At 30.0% G+C, this 20,007-nt stretch overlaps 1 protein-coding gene across 1 annotated transcript in view; it reads right to left on the bottom strand.

The window, feature by feature from the left end:
• The window catches only part of LOC111622021 (MOB-like protein phocein), a 71,047-nt gene that overhangs the window by 24,762 nt on the left and 26,278 nt on the right, over positions 1 to 20,007 (bottom strand). Inside the window, exons 3-4 of the mRNA XM_023364321.1 lie at positions 10,077 to 10,196; positions 3,229 to 3,395 (exon numbers count right to left, since the gene is read on the bottom strand). Coding sequence (XP_023220089.1) covers positions 3,229 to 3,395; positions 10,077 to 10,196 — 287 coding nt within the window. The remainder of the gene's footprint in view (positions 1 to 3,228; positions 3,396 to 10,076; positions 10,197 to 20,007) is intronic.

The raw sequence follows: 20,007 nt of genomic DNA, 5'->3' as shown, positions 1-20,007 counted from the left end.
GGGGTATAATTTCGCATATAAATACATACAAATAATTTTTAATTGGGGCCGGAGACTAAACAAAACAATAATTTAGAAAAAAATGTTTAATAAAATCTTAGATAATACATATGTATAACAAATTAGGCCTATATTATTTAAAATTTTTCACATTTACTTGATTATTACACCATAATTTTAACATTGTTTCCATCTCAGCGATAATACTGTGATGTTTATGAATGATGCTTGAATTTAAAGATTGAGCATTTTTCACAGCTTCGAGAATTTTTTCTTTGCCTTTTATAATTGTTCTGACTGACAATTCCAGTAGATCAAACTTCTTTGCCAATTCACAAATTTTCATTTTTGTATCGAAGTCTTTAATAAGTAAAGTCAAATGAGTTAAACGCTTTAGTAACGAATCGTTCGAAAAGTCTAACGAAATAGGAATAACGATGACGTCATTCTCGTTTAACTCGTTCGACTTTACGAACATAACCAATGTTAACTTTACATTCCAAAGATAAAGTTTTTCTTTTCTTGTTTGATGCAGAAGAATTATTTCTAACTTTGTTTGGATGACATAGTAGAGTCTCTCAAGTCTCCGTAGATATAACAAACACAGACATAAACAACACAAAATAAATTGTAGCTATGTGCCGATTGTGCGCGAAACATCCGAACATGTAAGCTGAACAATAGTGTGGGGGAGTGAGTAATCAAGGGTTGCATAGTACTCAAACAAAAGATGAATCGACGAGATTTGAAAATCGTGTAACTCAGGGTTCACGTAAGTTGAGGTATTACTGTATAGAAGTTTAGCCTCATCCCAACACTGAGACACCTTGGCTTGCATGCAAATTTAGCCACAGCAGTGTTATAATTCATTTTTGAGATGTCATACACATGCTCCCTTATTCTGGTTATTAATGATTCATTAATCAATTCAATATGGTCAAGGCATTGGTTGAACCTGATATCTAGAAATGAATCTTTTTTATGTACTGTTAGAATCTTTTCCATTTGTTAGTAAACAAAAGACTGACAAATTTTATTTATATACAATATCTTTGTTTACCTCTCTAGCTATTCTAGAGTATACTTTGTGTAGCCTGAGATTGTACTCCAGGGTTAGGTACAGTATGTCCAATCTTGCATGATATGCTGCTTCTTCTTACATGAATTGTTGACTACATTCAGTATTTCTAGCTAATTTGGCAATGAACCTCATGCTGTAGCCTTGTTTTGCAACTATGTTTTTAATAGTTTATCTTATGTGCTTTATCTTTATCATGGAAGTAGTGTGAGCACACTTTATAAACATTTTAAATGCCACTGTTTTATAGCTTCTAGGGTCATTAGAGTTTGATAGAATGAAAAAAAGGTTAGTATTCAGGTTTATGATAAACCATGTGCAGACTCTTCCATTGCATAGTTCAATTTCTAGGTCCAAGTAATGGACTATGAGGTAACTAGACTCTTCTAACTTAAGAGTTAAACTACATTTGTTATCATTAAAAGCTTGTACTAGCATCCCAATATTAGGCTTAGTTTTACACACAATTAAAATATTGTGCAATGTTTTTCAATAAATGTTTCTGCTGGATTCAGTATAGAAGGTGTCTGAGTGTTTATATTATTTTCCAGATTTTGTGGTGTTTTTAGTAGAACTATCATTTTAAAATATAAACATACCTTCATTCTATAATGCTTTTGGAATCTAAATTATGGAATACCGGGTTTTATTCTATGACATCAGTTGAAAATCCAAATCAAAACTAATTATGACGCATTATGTAGTAAACCCCATTAAAAATTATACTTTAATTTTTAACTATTAGATGTTTAAAAAGTATAGTCACCGGCTGCATTCCATCTAATGGCTGTCATAAAAAACTGGTTGTTACAGTTAAGTATTGAACATATAAGAATTTACTTCTATGGTATGCCAATATCTTATAATAATAAAGATACAGGTATACCTCGCCTTACGTCGGTAATTGGTTCCAGGAAAACAATGTAAGTTGAATTTACTTGTCTCCGAATCTACTTGTCACTAGGCTAAATCATAAATTACCATTCCTGGTTCTGTATTTTATTTATTAATGCATTTTTAATAATGTATGGTTAATAAGGATCTGTTTTAAGCTTACAAACAAATAAATTTTAGTTTTTAATATAGTACAGAAAAAGTAATCTAAATTTACGAATGCATGTACTGTAAATACAGTACATACTTGTAAATGTATATATTTTAATATGATTTTATGTGCTTTAAACATCTTTCTAGTGATATTACAACTTCAATATTTGTGGCGGGCAGACGTAAAGTCGAATAAAATGACTTAAACTTGATTTTTATTTTTCCATATACTTTTTTGACAAACGACATATAATCGGGAACGACGTAACTCGAAATGACATAAGTTGAGGTATGCCTGTATTTTTACTGTCTGTTGGCATTAAATGTACAGTAAATGACAGGCAGTAAAAATTTCTTTATTATTTTAAGTATTGAAATATGCTCATTTTCCATTGTCACATTTTATGAGAATTTTATGCTCCATTACTATAGTAATGATGTCTTCCATTTTCAGATGACCAATCAGTTTGCAACCTTGTCCTTGTTTCACAGCAAAAGTTCTAGTCGCTTCAAAATGCAAAATTATTTTCATAAAATTCCTAATAGTCAAAAAGAACTTTATAAATGTTTCAAGCACTGAAATTCCTTAAGTACCAAGCTGGCATACCTATTTCATTAATAGAAGAGTTTAACAAGTAATGCACAATCAGGCTAAGTGAGTACCATGATTGTTCAACTGTCAGAATTTGAAGAATGTTTCTAACTCCTTTTACATGCAAAATTTGTTATAAAATGTATATAATATGTACATAACAGAGATGCAGCACCAAATTTTGCACTAGCAATTGAATTCTGAAGTAAAATTTTTCCTCAGAAATGAAAACTGCATACTCAGGATAGTATGTATGCAAAATTCAATTGAGATTGGCTAAATAGTTCTTTCTACAAAGAACCTGAACAGCCACTCTTTAATTATGATCACCCTGAACATCACAATTTAACAATTTCAGTTTTTGACACTTTATTCCAAATTATAAATAAAATACATAAAACTGTTTTTATAATTAAATATAAAAATAATACTGATAATTACTAAATTTTTATGTAATTATTTATTGTATGTTTGATTTACATTTATAAATATTAATACTAGTAAGTACTACCTGCTAGGAAAGTATTTATTACTGTTCAGCAAACAGGCTGCACCATCCAAAGTATGTCTAGTATAATCTATAGCAGGACATTCTTTTGGTGTTTTATGTGCTGCACAAAGAAATATCCATTGTTCAGTTGCCGTCATTTGAGTACATGTTTCTGGATTACATTCATTCTAAAAATATATATATATTAAATAAGAAAAAAAAAAGACAAATTGTCTATTAATAATTGATATTATATTAAAAATAAATATAACTGCTATCTCGTGGTGTTAATTAACTTTAACTGATAACTAAGGCCAGGAACTTTATGCATTTATAATCACTGAAATATGCATGCATGTACTTTAAATGCCCAAAATATGCATTTAAATATGCACTTTTAAATTGTGATTTATGACTATGAAGAACAAAGAAAACAACAATGTGAGGGACAAAGGGACCATCAATAAAGTGTTATTTTAAAATTTAATCTTCTGATTTAGATTAAAATCCATAAAACATTAATTTCCAAGGACTTTTTTCCTTGTTGAGGATGATCCATCTAGTCATTAATGTGTCACCCAGAACTTTCAATAAATTTCCAGTATTGGATGCCAGACCCTTAACAACAAACTCCTGACCTTATGGAAAAAACCCAGAAGGAACCGAAATAGCAAGGGACAGCAACGACAAATCAAGTCTGTCATCCTCCAAAATTTGCCTCCTCAAGCGTATTACCGTGCAAAATACCATGCCTCTGTCGACCTTATCTTAAGGATATCAACCTCGCCTAAGTGACTCAACATAAGTTGGATACCTCTCCCTGGAGCTGCTCCTGTTACTGAAACTCTAAATATCCAGAACAGTTTCATTGAACCTCAAACATTTCATTAACGGTGTATCCAGTCATCGATCTTCAACTCAGTTATAAGGTATTTATCCACATGCGAGTCATTTGTAAACTCTCTCTTGCAGAACAGTTATATTTAAGAAAATAGGGATATGCATAAACCTAAGATCATATATCATGTACTCCTGCCCGTAAAATAAATTTGTTATTGTTTATTAATCTGGAATCCGAGTGAATCACTCCCTCGTTTCTCTCTCCTCCGAATCCAACTGCTTACCTGCTACTGCTTGCATGACGTAAAGTCGTGATTTTTTGAGTCCTTGAGAGACTTGGTGGTGTCACATCCTGACGTGGTGTCAAAGAGACACTAACCCTACGGTCACAATAACTTAAATCGTTTATTCATATTAAACATAATTCCTGAATAGTCAATAGTTACAGTATCACACTAAATACATTTTCAAAACTGAACCTTTGCCTTTTATCAAAAAATAAAGATTTATGTCTAAAGAAACTCCTTTCCACACAAGTTGGCATAATTGGTACATATTTAAAACATATTTATTCTTCAACCATATTGTTAGTTACCAGATCATCCTCCATTTCCTTGTAGAAAGCTGGATGTAATTGACAGATCTGAAAATCATGGTGTTTTGTCAAAGTTCCCTGCAGCTTTTTTGTACAACCTTTCAGATAAGCTGCTTTTGTTTCTCAGTAGCATGTTACATACTTTGTTCATAATTTCAAATCACTTTGCTGAATGGATGATTTGCATTTTCAAAACTGGTAAGTGAAGCAGGTAGAAACTTAGCAGCAACTGATAGTTCAAGATGTTTTTGGATTAATGAATTTGAAAATTTGTCTTTTGCAATTGTAACAGCCACTGCTTCCTCAGAATCTGTGTTATCAAGAATCCATTTTACCACTTTGAAACGGTCTGCATAATAAATAGCAGCTTATTCCTCTGCATGTTAAATAGCATGTTCCTCTGTGAGTAAGAACTGGCTTTGGAAGCAATCAGAGATTGGGTTCACTCTCTTTACAGTACTTAATATGAGCTAGACATTTAAGCAGGAAACTCACAAGTATAAAAAGTATAGCCATTACAATGAACATACTTTTGTACAGATGTTGCCTAGATAACATACGAGCATATAATGTACATTACATATGTATGACAGATATACTGTATAAGAATGATTTTGTCAATGTTCTTAGACATTCCATTAGCATATATCGACAACAGACAAACTTTATGTGCACTTGTGTCCCAAGACTTAGAGAATGCTTTCCATGTTTAATATTAAAGAATCCTACTTTTTCTTTACTATTGAACAAGATATTAAAGAAAAAATGCTAATGTGTACAATTTGATGAAAGTTAGTTGGCTGACAGAAAACAACCAGTAGAAGGATAATCTGTTAAAATTTGCAAGCTGTTGGCATCAATTTTTTTGCTCTCTTTGATCTGATTCACTTTTCCTTTCTTCTGGAAAAATGTCAGAGTTTCTGTCTCAGAAAAAGAAGACTTTTTCACCAATATATCAGGAAAGATCACCACGAAATGTGAAAAAATGAATTGGAAGCAAAGTAAATGTCTTAGGTGAGTCAGTGGAACAACTGATTTTGTTTTATGTAGGGCATCCCAAAAAAATGTACACACTTTAAAGAACTATAAAGTTGGTGTTTACTAAAATACATTTTATTTTCAAAATGTAATAGAATCTACAGACATTATTTAATTGTTTTCAAACTGACATCCATTCTGGACCAGGCACGACTGACAATGTGAAGCAATCGAATTGCAAATATCACAAAACATTTTGTTTGGTATTTGTGTGCATTCTTGTTCAATGGCTGCTCTCAATTAAGCAACAGTTGCAGGTTTCATAGTGTAAACTTTGTCTTTTAAGTATCCCAATAAAAAAAAGTCTAGTGCTGTAAGATCTGGTGAATGTGAAAGATATTTTATGAAACCCCTTCGTCCAATCCACCTGTTTGGCAAGATCTTATCAAGGTAGGATCTAACATTGTGATGGTAGTGTGGAGGTGTTTCTATGAAACCCCTTCATCCAATCCACTTTCAAATGTTTCTCTACTTTGAGTGATGGTAAGTCATGTTGGTGGATCTATTTGAAACTCCATTCTAAACTGTCTTTGGACTTCAACACATCCAGTAGCATTTTAGAATGAATTTCATTTGTTCAAAGCTTAGTCTGACTTCCATTATTAATTCTAATGGATTTAACATTAAAATAAAATAAAAACATCAATTGAGCTATCAGCTGTTAAAGTGTGAAGGCACTTTTTTGAGACACCCTATATAAGTGCTGAAAAGGAGATTAATGTTCAAGAAGGAATTAGACTTTTGTTGAAACTGAAAGCCTCTTCATATAGTAAATCAGAAACACTTTTGAACTGTTTAGACAAAATGCAAGCATGGATAGAGAATATAGATACAACATTGGTAGATGTCAAATCTAGGCTATCTGCCCTTGAAAGTGACAAAGCAAAAGTATATTTTAAAAATGGCAAATTAAACACAGAAATTAATGTAATCTGTAATAATCTGCATGAAAAGTTAATGAAATTAAAAGATAAAGAAAAAAGGAATAATATTGTAATCTCAGGCATAGAGGACAATGATAAACTGGACGACTGTTCAGTTAAGGTTTAGAAGCTTTTCAAAGATAAAATTAAAGGTCATAGATGTCAATACTAAATGTGCTTTTAGAACTGGAAAATTTAAACCTAATATAAAAAGACTGATTATATCTGATTTTAAAGATAAATTATAAGTTTATAAAAATGTCAGTAATTTAAAAGGCCTAAATGTATTCATTAATTAATGATGACTATTCAACGAGTACCAGAGCTGTCAGAAACAGACTGTATGGAAAAGAAATACATTTAAAAGCAATGTCAAATTGCAATATAACAAACTAATTATAGATAATAATATATTTGCTTATGATTACAAAAGTGAAATTTACCAGACAGTTGGAGAACAGTCTTTTTTAGAAATATAATTTATAATGGTAAACAGCTTAATAACAAACAACAAGAATGACCAATATGATGATCTGTATTTGAATAAAGACAACAATATGAAACTTCTCTTCTACAATATTGCACATTTACATAATAAATACTGTTTCCCTAATTTCTGGAATCTGATATACAAAATGGATATATTCTGTCTGGTGGAAACATAGCATACATTTTTGGTAGTTGAATCAATGTTCTCTGATTACAAAAATTATCATCAGATATCTCAGCCATGAGGGACCACATGCAAAGTGAATGTTGTATATAGTAAATAAATCATTTTTGCTGTTATTTCTTACATAATATTGTGTTCATTAGCATATAAGTGAGAAGTTCTTTTGCTAAGTATAAGTTTCTATGTAGTATAAGTTTCTATGTACATAGAATATATGCTTGTTGCAGAACAATTAAATCTAATCAGCAATTGTTCTCTGTTCAACTACAGGCTCAAGTGTAATCAACAGCTTATACTTATACCGTGTTCTTTTGCTCATTTATCTGCTGAGAGACATGCTGAAAGAAGACATTTTTTTGATGAATTCTGACAAAGTTTAGTTTTGATAAACACTATTTATTCTCTTTTCTTTATTAACTTGATTAGTATTCAGAAAAGATGACCTTTGTCCATAAAATTTAGTCTGGTTTGCAAATGAATTCAAAGCCAATAGTGGAACTGGTGCTGGCTGTTATTTGTGGGAACATTCAGATAGAAATTTCTATATCCCATAGACAAATTCCTTACTATGTTTCAAGCTAAGCTGTTAGCTATTATCTGATATGTTTGCATTAATTTACATAGATATCCTCTTAATAATGCTATCCATATTGTTTCTGACAGTCAGCCAGCTTGAAGGCCCATGACTCTTGTTGGTTCACTTCAATACCTGTTTGGAGTGCTGTTTGTCTCTCTCTGAACTGACTACTCACAATAGCATTTTTCTCTTTAGCATGAAGGAATTGCTGGCAATGTAAGTGCCAATTTAATGATAAAGCAGAGAATGTAATGGCTTCCATCCCTTTGATGGGCCCAAATCAGCTATTATTTCTTCCTGAAAATGTAAAAACCTGAGATATTTCTAGTCATTTAAACTAGTGAAAGAAAATTAATCTAAAGCTTTAAAGCAAATAATATAGTTTTAGTTAGCCTGTCTTCTATGCAAACTGTTGATATTTTTGCTTTTGGTTAAAATTGTATTCACTTTTAGTGGCATCATGACTGACACTTTTAGTCACTTTTGTAAACATTTGTAAGCATTATTTTCTAGCTTTCCTTTATATGACTGTTGTCTTACTTTAAATAGTCTGAAGTAATTTACTTTAGATTTCTGAAGTAATTTCTTGCGAGGTGCACAATAAACCTTACAGGGCAAAGTAATTCCCACTTACACAATCTACAGTATCTAGTTCATCAATAAAAATGCAATAAAGGATAATTAATCAAATACAGTCAACCCCCTATAACACTGTTGATTTTTCTGTTTTATATGAATTCCATGGAGGTCAACTGTATTAAATTATACTTAACTGGGGGGTCAACTGTATTAAATTATACTTAACTGCTATAAAAAACCCACAAATAATCACCAAAAAGCTTTTAGCAGCAAGTTAACCATTATGTTGAACTAATGCAAATGTTTGTTTAAATGACTGTCAGATAACCAAAAATTCAACACAATTGATTAGATTTTTTATATTTTTTATAGATTAGATTTCAATGCCCGTAGAAATGGGCATTGAAATCTAAGCTATAAAAAAAAATCTGAATCTGTTACTTACTCATATGTATCCAATTTTAAAGTTTCTTTTTTGTTTTTTTTAATATTTAATTTGATTCTTCATATCATTTTATACGTTCTACTCTGTTGGTATTTGATTTTCAGTTGTCTGATAATGCTCATTAAAAAAAAAATATTTGCAATAATTCAACATAATTAATTCCCCTGCTGCTAAAAGGTATTTTATGATGATTATTTGTGGCATTTGTAAATATTTCAAAAANAAAAACCAGTTTCTATTTATTACAAAATTGAAAAGACATGAGATCTATTTAATATAATTCATATTTCTAAGAAGGGGATGACTAGAAGAAATGCAGTTTTTGAATAGGAAAGGCCTTTAAGGTCTCTCCTATTCAAAAATTGTTGGAGTTTAATGTGTGTAATAAAATCTTAGATTACTTTGAATAAATGGGCTTTCATTTCTTTGTAAAATGGATTTAAACACTAGAACATATGAAGTATACCACTAACTGTAATTTGCAGTAGCCATGAGGCCAAGCAGCAAGAATTTGCATAGGAGACTTCATTTTTTAAAATTTGCTTCCATCTACTTTTTAAAATTTTATTCATAAATATAATAAATCATAAATAATTACTATTTTGTATAAGAAAATATTTTTAATATTTATTTAATAATTTAAACGAAATTGAACATTTTTCCATTCTCTTTATGTTTACTAAAATTACTTAGTGAATATACATGTAGGCAGAATTTCAGTTCTCATTTGCAATCACATCATGTACAATACAGTACATCACTAAATCATTTTATCAACATTTATTCTTTTTACATTTGCACTTTGCTCCCAATCATTATCTAACTCACAAAGTTCATCTGTCAAATACCTAGGGTTTTATACTCACTAAAACACATTTTAAACCTATTCCTGTTAAAAAAGTGTATTTTCACTTCAGGTCCTCTCCTTTAAGATTATTTTGTTATATACTGCTGGCTAAGTAAAATGCAACACCATGTAGGACTCTAGATATTGCAGGTGTTGCATTTTACTTGGCCAGCAGTGTACAATTTGTCATCATGAATTTAACCTTTCCTTAATTTCATATCTTAAGTTAAAACTCTACAAAAAAGTTTAACAATGATTAAGTTAAAAAATGAATTGTAAATTAAATTTTTTTTAATATTTATTATTAGTCAACTAATGATTTATGCAAATAATTAATTATATGATAGATTACCTGTAATTTCACAGCTAATCCATTCAGTTCCATACAAAATTGTCTGTAAGAAATAAATATTTTTACAACTAAATTTGTATACAGAATATTAATATCCAGTAGCAAAAGTTCTGAAATTATAAAATTGAAAATTATAAGCCAAATACAATAATAATATTGCTAAAACTTGACAAGTTAAATTAATACTATTAGAATATATCAGATCACAATGTAATGTATTATTAATTCATCTGTATAAAATATATAGAGTGCAATTTCACTAATCCAAATTAATTATAGTACAGAGTTTAGATTAATAAAAAGAATGAATTAGTGAGATTATACAAGAAGCCGTGAAATCAAATTTATATATGTATCATCATCATAAGTAGTAAGAGAAAACAATGCTGAAAAATCTCTACAGAAAACAAGTATGGAAAAAAAAAGAACCCAGAAAAACAAAATCTTCTAGAAAGGAGTTAAATGTTTTGAATGAATTGAAGAAAGGCATAACAACAGAATATATTGCCAGTCTTCAAATGAATCTAATTAAGAAATACAAAATACAAATAAGCATGTAGAACAGGAATTGAACAACAAATTGAAACTTCAAACAAAGCCCAACAATTGAAGTAGAGATTGAGATAGAGAAGTAACCATTACAATCAAAATAAGCTCTCTTACAAGGATACAAAACAATTATATTTTAAAGTAAACAATACAGTCGACCCCCCTATAACACTGTTGATAATTCTGTTTTATATGAATTCCGTGTTGTACAAGTCACTTAGATTTTACAAATACGTGAGCCGTTCACAGCCTGGCATACGCATTTGTAAAATCTATGTGACTTGTACAACATGGAATTCATATAAAATGGAATTATCAACAGTAAAAAAATTGGCATTAATTAAATAATGGAGAAAAAAGTTTGGCATTTGAAGTGTGAAACCCAACAATCCAGATTGTTTACAATAAACCATTAACTTTCCCACTAAAGTTATAGTGTGGGTTCAGTTGACTATAATGGACTTGAAAAATTGGTTTTTCTTAATGAGACAATAAATGGTGATGTATATTGTGATATTTTAGAATACTCCCTCATACCAACAATGGAAAATCATTCTCATCATGATGATGTAATCTTTCAACAGGATGGAGCTAAATGTCATACATGCAAAACAAGCCAAAAAAATGGATTACATCTAAAAAAATAAAGCTCTTAGATCGGCCTGGAAATTTGCTAGACTTGTCCCCAATTGAAAATATTTGGGCCATTTGTAAAAAAAAATAACTGTAAGAATCTAACTCAACCAATAAATAAGATTTTTAAAAAAATTTCAAAAATTAGGTCTGAAATTAGTCTTGAACAATGCCAATCACTTATTTATAGTATGCCCAAAAAGAATAAAATCTGATTCATAATAAAGATGATTTAACCAACAATTAAAATAAAATATTCTAAACTTTTTGAATATCATTCACTTAAGAAAATAATTGTAACTTTTTAATACTTTATTTAGTAATTAATTATTTTAGATAAAAATATAGCTAAAATATCAGGCTAAATATCCCCTTATTTAATTTTTTCATAATTTTTTACTTTATCTAGTTTATTGTCATTCAAAGATTAGCACTTTCTGATAGAGTCAAATTATTCCAAACTATTGAACTGACTGTATATTATATCCTAGTTCAAGAAAGAAAGTTATTATTATTGGGCTGCAATTTAAAAAATTATAAACTTATAAATTATAACTGTCGTCCATCTGTCAGTCTGTCTGTTCCTCCTTAATCTCGAGAACAGCATTAGTAGTGGCGTGCCATGACATTTGATGGTAGGAAAGCTGTGTTTCTGTAAGAAGCCAACTTCCAGGGACAATCAGTTAATTGCACATCAGTGATGGTGTAGGGTCCATTTGTATCATTTGTTTGATAAGCCAGTAAAAACCATAAACTTCTCTAAATGTATTTTTAATATCACAATTACATTCTGAATTGCTAGTTACGATACAAGGGCTAAAATTATAAATAAAATAATAAAAACTTACTCGGTGAAATAAAATGTGTGGTGGATGTACAGTACATACCTGGTACAAAATATTCTTCAATTGTATGAATATACTTTTAAAGATTATAATGAAATATAGCTTTGTAAAGAAACGTACATAAAAATAACACAAAATATTCTTTACTTTTTAAATCTTAAAACAATCCACTTACAAGGCGATCTTATGGTCTCGGAAATTCAGTTCGGTACAAGACTTTGCAGGATAGTAGTATACCTCAAGGGTGTCCACCCAGAAGAATTGTAAAGCGCACTAGCCAGAAGATTCCAAGAAAAAGGGCTCTAAAGTTTTAAGTGCAGCTCATATACTGGTTGATTTTACACTATGGCATCAGAGCGAAATAGCTGAGTCTGTAGTGAACTCTCTTGCCATGCGGGTGATCTCAATTTGGTCCTACCTTGAGCTAACTTTTTTTTTTTGTTTTAAAAATTATAACAACTTTTAAACAAAGATAATAACCTAAAAATATTATCAATTAAATCATAAATAATAATCAACAGCTATACTCTACTCTTCCACGTAGAAACCAGTACCTCAAATTTACAACAAATATTTTTAACCTCTCAACAGCTTATAATATCTTAAAATTTGTAATAACTTTTGAATATATCAGATCACAATNGTTTAACTCGTTCGACTTTACGAACATACCCAATGTTAACTTTACATTCCAAAGATAAAGTTTTTCTTTTCTTGCTTGATGCAGAAAAATTAGTTCTACTTTGTTTGGATGACATAGTAGTCTCTCTCGAGTCTCCGTAGATATAACAAACACAGAAGTAAATAACACAAAATAAATTGTAGCTATGTGTCGATTCCGTGTGACACATCCGAACATGTAAGCTGAACAATAGTGTGGGGGAGTGAGTAATCAAGGGTTGCATGGTGCTCAAACAAAAGACAAATCGACGAGATCTGAAAATCGCGTAACTCCGGGTTTGCGTAAGTCGGGGTATTACTGTATTTCACTTTAATGTGTTAGATTTAGTGTGTTTCTGTTATTTATAATAGAAAAATCCATTTTTAAGCACCTGATAAATCTCTTAATAACAAATCTCTTAGTAATATAGAAATATATGTATGACTGTATTTCCATAATTAAAAATGCAGATAAATTTTAATCATTGGTATTTACACCATGATTACATATCACATTTAATAAGAATGATATGAAGACCTTTACATTTCAAATGTAATATATATATATATTTATTAATAAATGTTTGTATTTAATATATACAATTTTTTTTTTTAAATACAAAATTTGAAAATAAACAATTAAAAAGTTTTTATTTATATGTTACATCAGGAATTAGGTTAAGCTATAAAATAATGTGACAGAATAAGTTTAGCAAATAGGATGTAGAATTTTTGCATAATAATTCATGACAAATCCTGGATTCCATAATACTATAATAAAACTAATTATTCAAGATCCAGTTTTCAACTTTTATAAAGGAATTCAAGTAAAATAACAGTGCTTACAGCAAGTTAGATACAATCGCATCAAAAGAACGAAACTCATTCATTTATATCATCCCAACTCGGGAAGTTGTCTACACTTCCTGAGGTTTCAATGTCAGGGACATTCACATCCTAGATCACAGGATACTGAACTACATCCTGTGAAGTATTACAAATAGAAAATGTGTCATCTGTCTGCTTACTGATGAGTTATAAATAGTAGGTAATTTGATATTTTGAAGAGAAAGTCTGAAAAGATATTTATTTGGATGCAGAAAATTTTTGTATATACTGCCTTTTATGACTGTATATATATATATATATATATACACACACATACTATTAAAGTATATTTTATACTATATAATTACTTTTATAAAAATAAAAAACAAAAAAGATGTTTACAGAAATGGTCATAAACTAGAGAAACGAAAAAAGAAAGCATTTTAGATTATGTTTTTAAACATTTAATGTTTGCAAAATAATTCTGTTTTTAACTCAAAATATCTAAATTGCTTTATAGAAAAAATTTCAAAAGTTTATTTTATAATCTTGAAACTATACATAACAAAAAATTAAGTTTTTTAGTTAAACCAGAATTTCAGGCAAGTCTTCCAAATATTGATTAGGTCATTGCCTTCAAATTTGAATAAGCATCAAAAATAAACAGTTTATATCACATCATCTATGTTATGACATGCTATAAATGAATTATTATAGAAAGAAGTTAATTGAATTATAGAAATTATTATTAATTCTAATACAATCTAATAAATGCTTTCTTAAATTTATTGAACTATTCTTGAACTTTAAAATTTTCCAAGTTATATTTTTATAAAAAATTATAAACTCAAAGAAACTAAGTTGTCTTCTTTTCCATCATGTCCAATCATCAGGAACAAACACAGTTTCTTTGCAGAGACAACCAGCTGAAATTATATATATTTTCAATTGGCTTATCATCAGTGAACATCTTAATTGTTTTACATAATTTTGCAGAGGTGTAGCCTTCAATAAAAGGTTGTCTCTGCAAAGGAGGACTAACATTTGTTCCTGATGATTGGATATAATGGAAGGGAAGACGATTTAGTTTTTTCAAATTTTTAATTTTTTAAAAATATCCTTAACCATTTTCATTGAAATTATACTTTAATACCCGTTTAATCTACAATCATAAAAACTAGACAAGTTAAATGTGATGATGATAAAGAAAATAACATTTTTTTAAAAAAATACATAATTTACATCCTAGTTAACAAAGTAAAATATTATTATTATTTATTATGTTTTGTATTAGCTGTATGCAAGTTCACATATATCAATATCTATAATTTAAATCAAGCCTACTATTTTATTAAGTAAATGGAATTTTTTTACGATAATCTTTTTGAATCATTGTAAAAAAAAATACTGTAAATATAATAAATGAAAATTTGTTTTTGTTCAAGAAATTAATTAAAATATTTCATTATTATTATTATAGAATACATATGCATCTAAAAGAATTCCAAACAAAATGTCAAGAATTTAAGAGTTCTAAAACTATTAATATCAACAAAATGAAAGAAATATGAATTTAATGGTAAATGTTAAAAACAAGTGTATGAATTGATTATAAGAACTATTGGTTTATATGCTTATTTTCAGTTTTATGTAGAGAAATGAAATAAAAAAAATAAGAGATTTTAATAATAATATGAATAGAATAAATTGCATATAAAATTTATAAAATATGATTCTCATAATAACAAGAGTTTTGAATGGTTTCGATTGATCAATATTATATACAATATTTAGTAAATATTAATGCAAACATTAAGTATTAGACATAATGATGAATGCTAATTATTAAATTTAATGATGAATGAAAGTATGCAATTTTTTTATAATTTTAAAATGCTGTGATGCATATTTCCTGTTTATTTGCATGTTTCCACTACAATTGAAAAGTTTCAATAAAAATTGAACAATAAAATAATCTTAGAAATGTTTTTGGTTTATGAATTCATCAGTTAAATAAATAAACTATTTTCATTTATCTTAAACATCACTGAACTAACAAGAATACTTTGAAAGCATGCATCCTTAATCTTAAATATAAATACAGTAAACCCCAGCTAACTTGGACTTTGCACAACTCAGACATGTTTATTTGAAAAATTGTAATTTAATTTAATTTCTTAATTATAATTTTTCTATTGTCAAGTGTTTTCAATATCTGAAAATCTTTGTGATATGCATTATATTAATAGTCAATAAGTTACTAAAGATTGTACATTGCTAGAGATTGTGATCATGAAATTTTTGAGCTCATTTCCTGTAATAAATTTTGCACTATAAATTACTAAAGCTTGGTAAAACTTCTATATAGAACTGATCATAATAAATTACTATACTGTATATCCACCTTCTCGTTTTCCATGCTGTCAGAGAAAGCAGCCCACTAATTCAGATTTTCATAAATTTCAACAAACTTTAACCCCTATTAGTCAGAGTTAGCAAGCATTTACTGTATTTAAGAACATGTGTAATAAACACGATGAACATGAAGGTGCTAGCGCTGTGATAAAAACAATATTTTTAAAAGAATGAAATGGAGAAGAAAGTGTGTTAACAATAAGATCTTGGTAGATACCTTAAATTAAACTCTAGTAGACTGAAATTATTACATATACTCAAAAATTTTATTAAGATATTTAATGATTTGATAGATTCATGATACTTAAAATTTTAATCATAGTTGATATTAAAATACTCTCTCTCTCTCTCTAAATAACAAATGCATTGGTATGTTAATGAGTGATACAATATCATGGCATTGCTAACAAATACACCATCGACCTTCTATTACTGCTCTTCTCTTCTCACGCAGATCAGCACATGTATGACCAAACTATATATTACACATCCATCCATCCATCCATCATGAATAATAGTTCCATATTCAATTAGTCATAACTTGCTTATTATGGTCCATAGAATGAAATAGTTTGGATGACTTTTACCATATGAAACACTACCTTTGGGCAAAATTCATCAAAATCAGTAGGGACATAAGGACAGTATCCCTTGTTAGTACAAGTGAAAACAACAGTGTGATGATAAAAGCACAGGTGACTTTCTAACAGCCAAATCACCAATAGTAGTATCCAGAAAGGAGAAAACAACCATCAGAATGGTATTTCTGCTATACACTGTATGTTAAGACAAAAAAAGCAAAACAGCCTAACCTCATAACTAGCATATACTGCTTACTAACAATACAGTAAGGCCTCGTTTAGTGCTTCCTCGATTAATGCTAATTCAAAATAACACAGTCTGCTTGAAAACTAAAAAAAACACAAAATTTACACTGATTCAAATTATTGCAGCATTTCATTGATACATATATAATACAATTATTCTCAAACACAAACCAATCAGCAAAAGGTGGCAATTTGTTGTAGCACTGTACTTTCCTTAAATCTACATTTGTTTGGTGTAATTTTGTAAAAAATATATCATCATGGATGCCATAAGCAATATCAGCTTTGCTTGGCAAAAATTAACTGATAAATGCATGAATGGAGTATGGAAGAAGATTTGGCCAGAGATATCCAAAGATTCTCAACAAGAATAGCCTACTGTTGACCAAATTGTCAACCTAATCGATACAGCAGAATTAGGAGATGTAGATAAGCAGGATATTGAAGTTTCTGATGAGAGCCTTACCAACGACAACCTTAGAGAACAAGGAATTCACATCGAACTAGAAAATAGTGATTCTGAAAACAAAGAACCCAAAAATCTTGATACAGATTTCCTTAGTAAAAGTTTGGAAAAAGATAACGATAACTGAAATCATTGATCAAATTGTAGTGAATGATCCAGATTTTAAAAGGAGTACAAAAGCAAGACTAAGCATTTTGGATGTGATCGCCTACTACTTACATTTGATTAACCAGTTACTAATTTCTTCATTTTGTAGCATTTCATTAAACATTATAGCTTTGGTTGCATGCACACTTGTGAAATGTTTTTAACCAGAATCTATGCAATTGATCTTTTCCTGGTGATGTCCAGTTTTTGATTCTTTTCATCTGATTTCTTGTCATTTCTGCTGTTATGACCATTTCTATCAATTGATTTTTATGCATCCTGCATCATGACTATAACAACTTTTTTTCTCCAAAGATCTTTCCAAAACTTGATGGTTTCATCCTTCTTAAACCTTTCAATTTTATTTTTTCTGCTTCTGCCCAGGCTTTGATAGAACCATCTTTGATCTGACTGAAACAGTTGATTTTGCTTGTACTGGATGATTCTTGCTTCATACCTTTCAATTTTTCTTGCAGTTCTTGTTATATGTTGCTTAACAATTTCTAACGTTTCATTAATTTTCCTCATATCCAGCCAGTATTATTTTTTATCAGATAGTTTTTGATCTTTTCATTTTTTAATATTTTTCTTTCATGTTTTTTAGATTGCTGGCATCAGATCGTAGCTTTCTTACTTTTTATTACAGTCGAACTTTCCATTTTAGTGTTGAATTTGGCTTTGTTTTAGATTTGATTTCAATTCCTAATTTTTATTATTATGCTGGGTTTAGTGAGTTATACACAGTTGACACTGGTGGCTGTGTACTATGACAAACCAGAGTCAAGATATAGTAATCAAAACAAAACAAAAATTAAATAAATCTATCAGTGTGTGTGTCTGTATTCAGGAATTTCCTAACAATATGACATGTATTCAATACAGTGGCCTTCTGTAGTGTGATGTATGTATTTCTTATCAATTGTAATGTTCCCAGGTTTTTGTGTAGCATGTGTGGTATGACAGCTGTAGAGGAGAGAATGACAGGTACAATAAGTACCCTATCTATCCTCCACAGATGCCTTATTTCCTGGGTGAGTTCTGTGTACTTGCTGATTTTTCAGTGTATGTGTTTTGTACATTGTGAGTGTTTGGAACAGATATGTCTATAATGTATGTGATTTTATTGTGTCAATGAGTGTGATCTCTGGTCTGTTTTGGTAAATTATTTTATCTGTGATTATGGCTCTGTCATAATACATTTTGTGCATGTTGTTTTCCAATACTGTCTGTGGAATGTATTTGTAGTATGGTTCGTGAATGTCTAATAATTTCTTTGTGTTTCTTTGCAAGCTCTTGATGTATTACATTTTCTACTTGATTTTGTCTGTGTAAATAATCTATCTGTGCCAAGAGCTTACAACCAGAAGGGATGTGTTGTGTAGTTTCTAGCATGATGTGGCATTTTCTGCATGTGTCATTTGTGAGTGTTGTATCTTTATTATTATTACTAAAATGTCATGCTCAGCTGATACTGGTGCCAATAATATGTTGGGCTAAAGTCAAGCATAGTTACTCAAACAAGTAACATTAAGCAGTGTTATTAGTTTGTGTGTTAACATCTAGAAACTTCCTCTCAATGTGATGCATTCAATATTGTAGCTTTCTGTAGTGCAATGTATATAAGGTATTGTTTATAGAAAATGTTTCTAGACTTTTGTGTAGTGTATGTGGTATGACAGCAGTAGAAGAGAGGACAACAGGTACAATAAATACCTTATCCATTGTCCACATCTGTCTTATTTCTTAAGCGAGTGGATTGTAATTGTTGATGTTTTCAGTGTGAGCATTTTTTTATGTTATGGGTGTTTGGAACAGAGATGTCTATTATATAAGCATTCTAACTGTATTTGTAAATGAGAGTGATGTCAGGTCTATTGTGATGAACTGTTTTGTTTGTGATTATGGTTCTGTCATAGTATATTTTGCGTGTTTTTGAACTCTACCTGTGTCTATCATTGAGTGGATTGAATAGCTCCATGATACAGCTATCAGTCCCAAGCTGGATAAAGGAGGGTTGACATCAGGAAGAGCATCCAGCTGTAAAACCCCTACCAAAACTACATGGAACGAACATCTGCTAGGTTACAAGTAAGTTACAACTTGACTAGGGCATACCCCGCAAGCAACGCACAGTCATGTCACCCAAAAACCGCGTCAAATGAACTTGGGCTACCGACCTGGGTCCAACTTCAGCTAAAGAAGTAGTCCAGAAAGAGAAGAGGAAGAAGAACACAAGTGTAAGAATAGGTACTTTAAACATCAGAACATTGAATGGGAAGAGTAGAGAGTTAGTTGATATCATGCAAAAAAGGAGAGTGAACATTTTGAGTCTGCAAGAGAGACAAGATGGAAAGGAAACAAAGCTAAAGAGCTTGATGAAGAGTACAAGCTGTTTGTGAGTGGAATGAATGAGAGAAGGAGGAATGGAGTTGGTATTGTAATTTTGAGGTCCCAAAAACCTGCACCTGTTTGACACACCATTCAGCAAATCCTGAGATCCCCTAACGTAAAGTATCCCAAACTTCCAAACTGCTCATCTTGCCCCAGGAAATAGACATTCC

The sequence above is a fragment of the Centruroides sculpturatus genome, unplaced genomic scaffold (genome assembly GCF_000671375.1).
Source record: "Centruroides sculpturatus isolate CEXI.00-Female unplaced genomic scaffold, Cexi_2.0 scaffold225, whole genome shotgun sequence".
In the NCBI taxonomy this organism is placed as follows: domain Eukaryota; kingdom Metazoa; phylum Arthropoda; class Arachnida; order Scorpiones; family Buthidae; genus Centruroides; species Centruroides sculpturatus.
The sequence above is the reverse complement of the archived record's forward strand: the minus strand, read 5'-3'. Positions and strand labels throughout refer to the sequence as shown.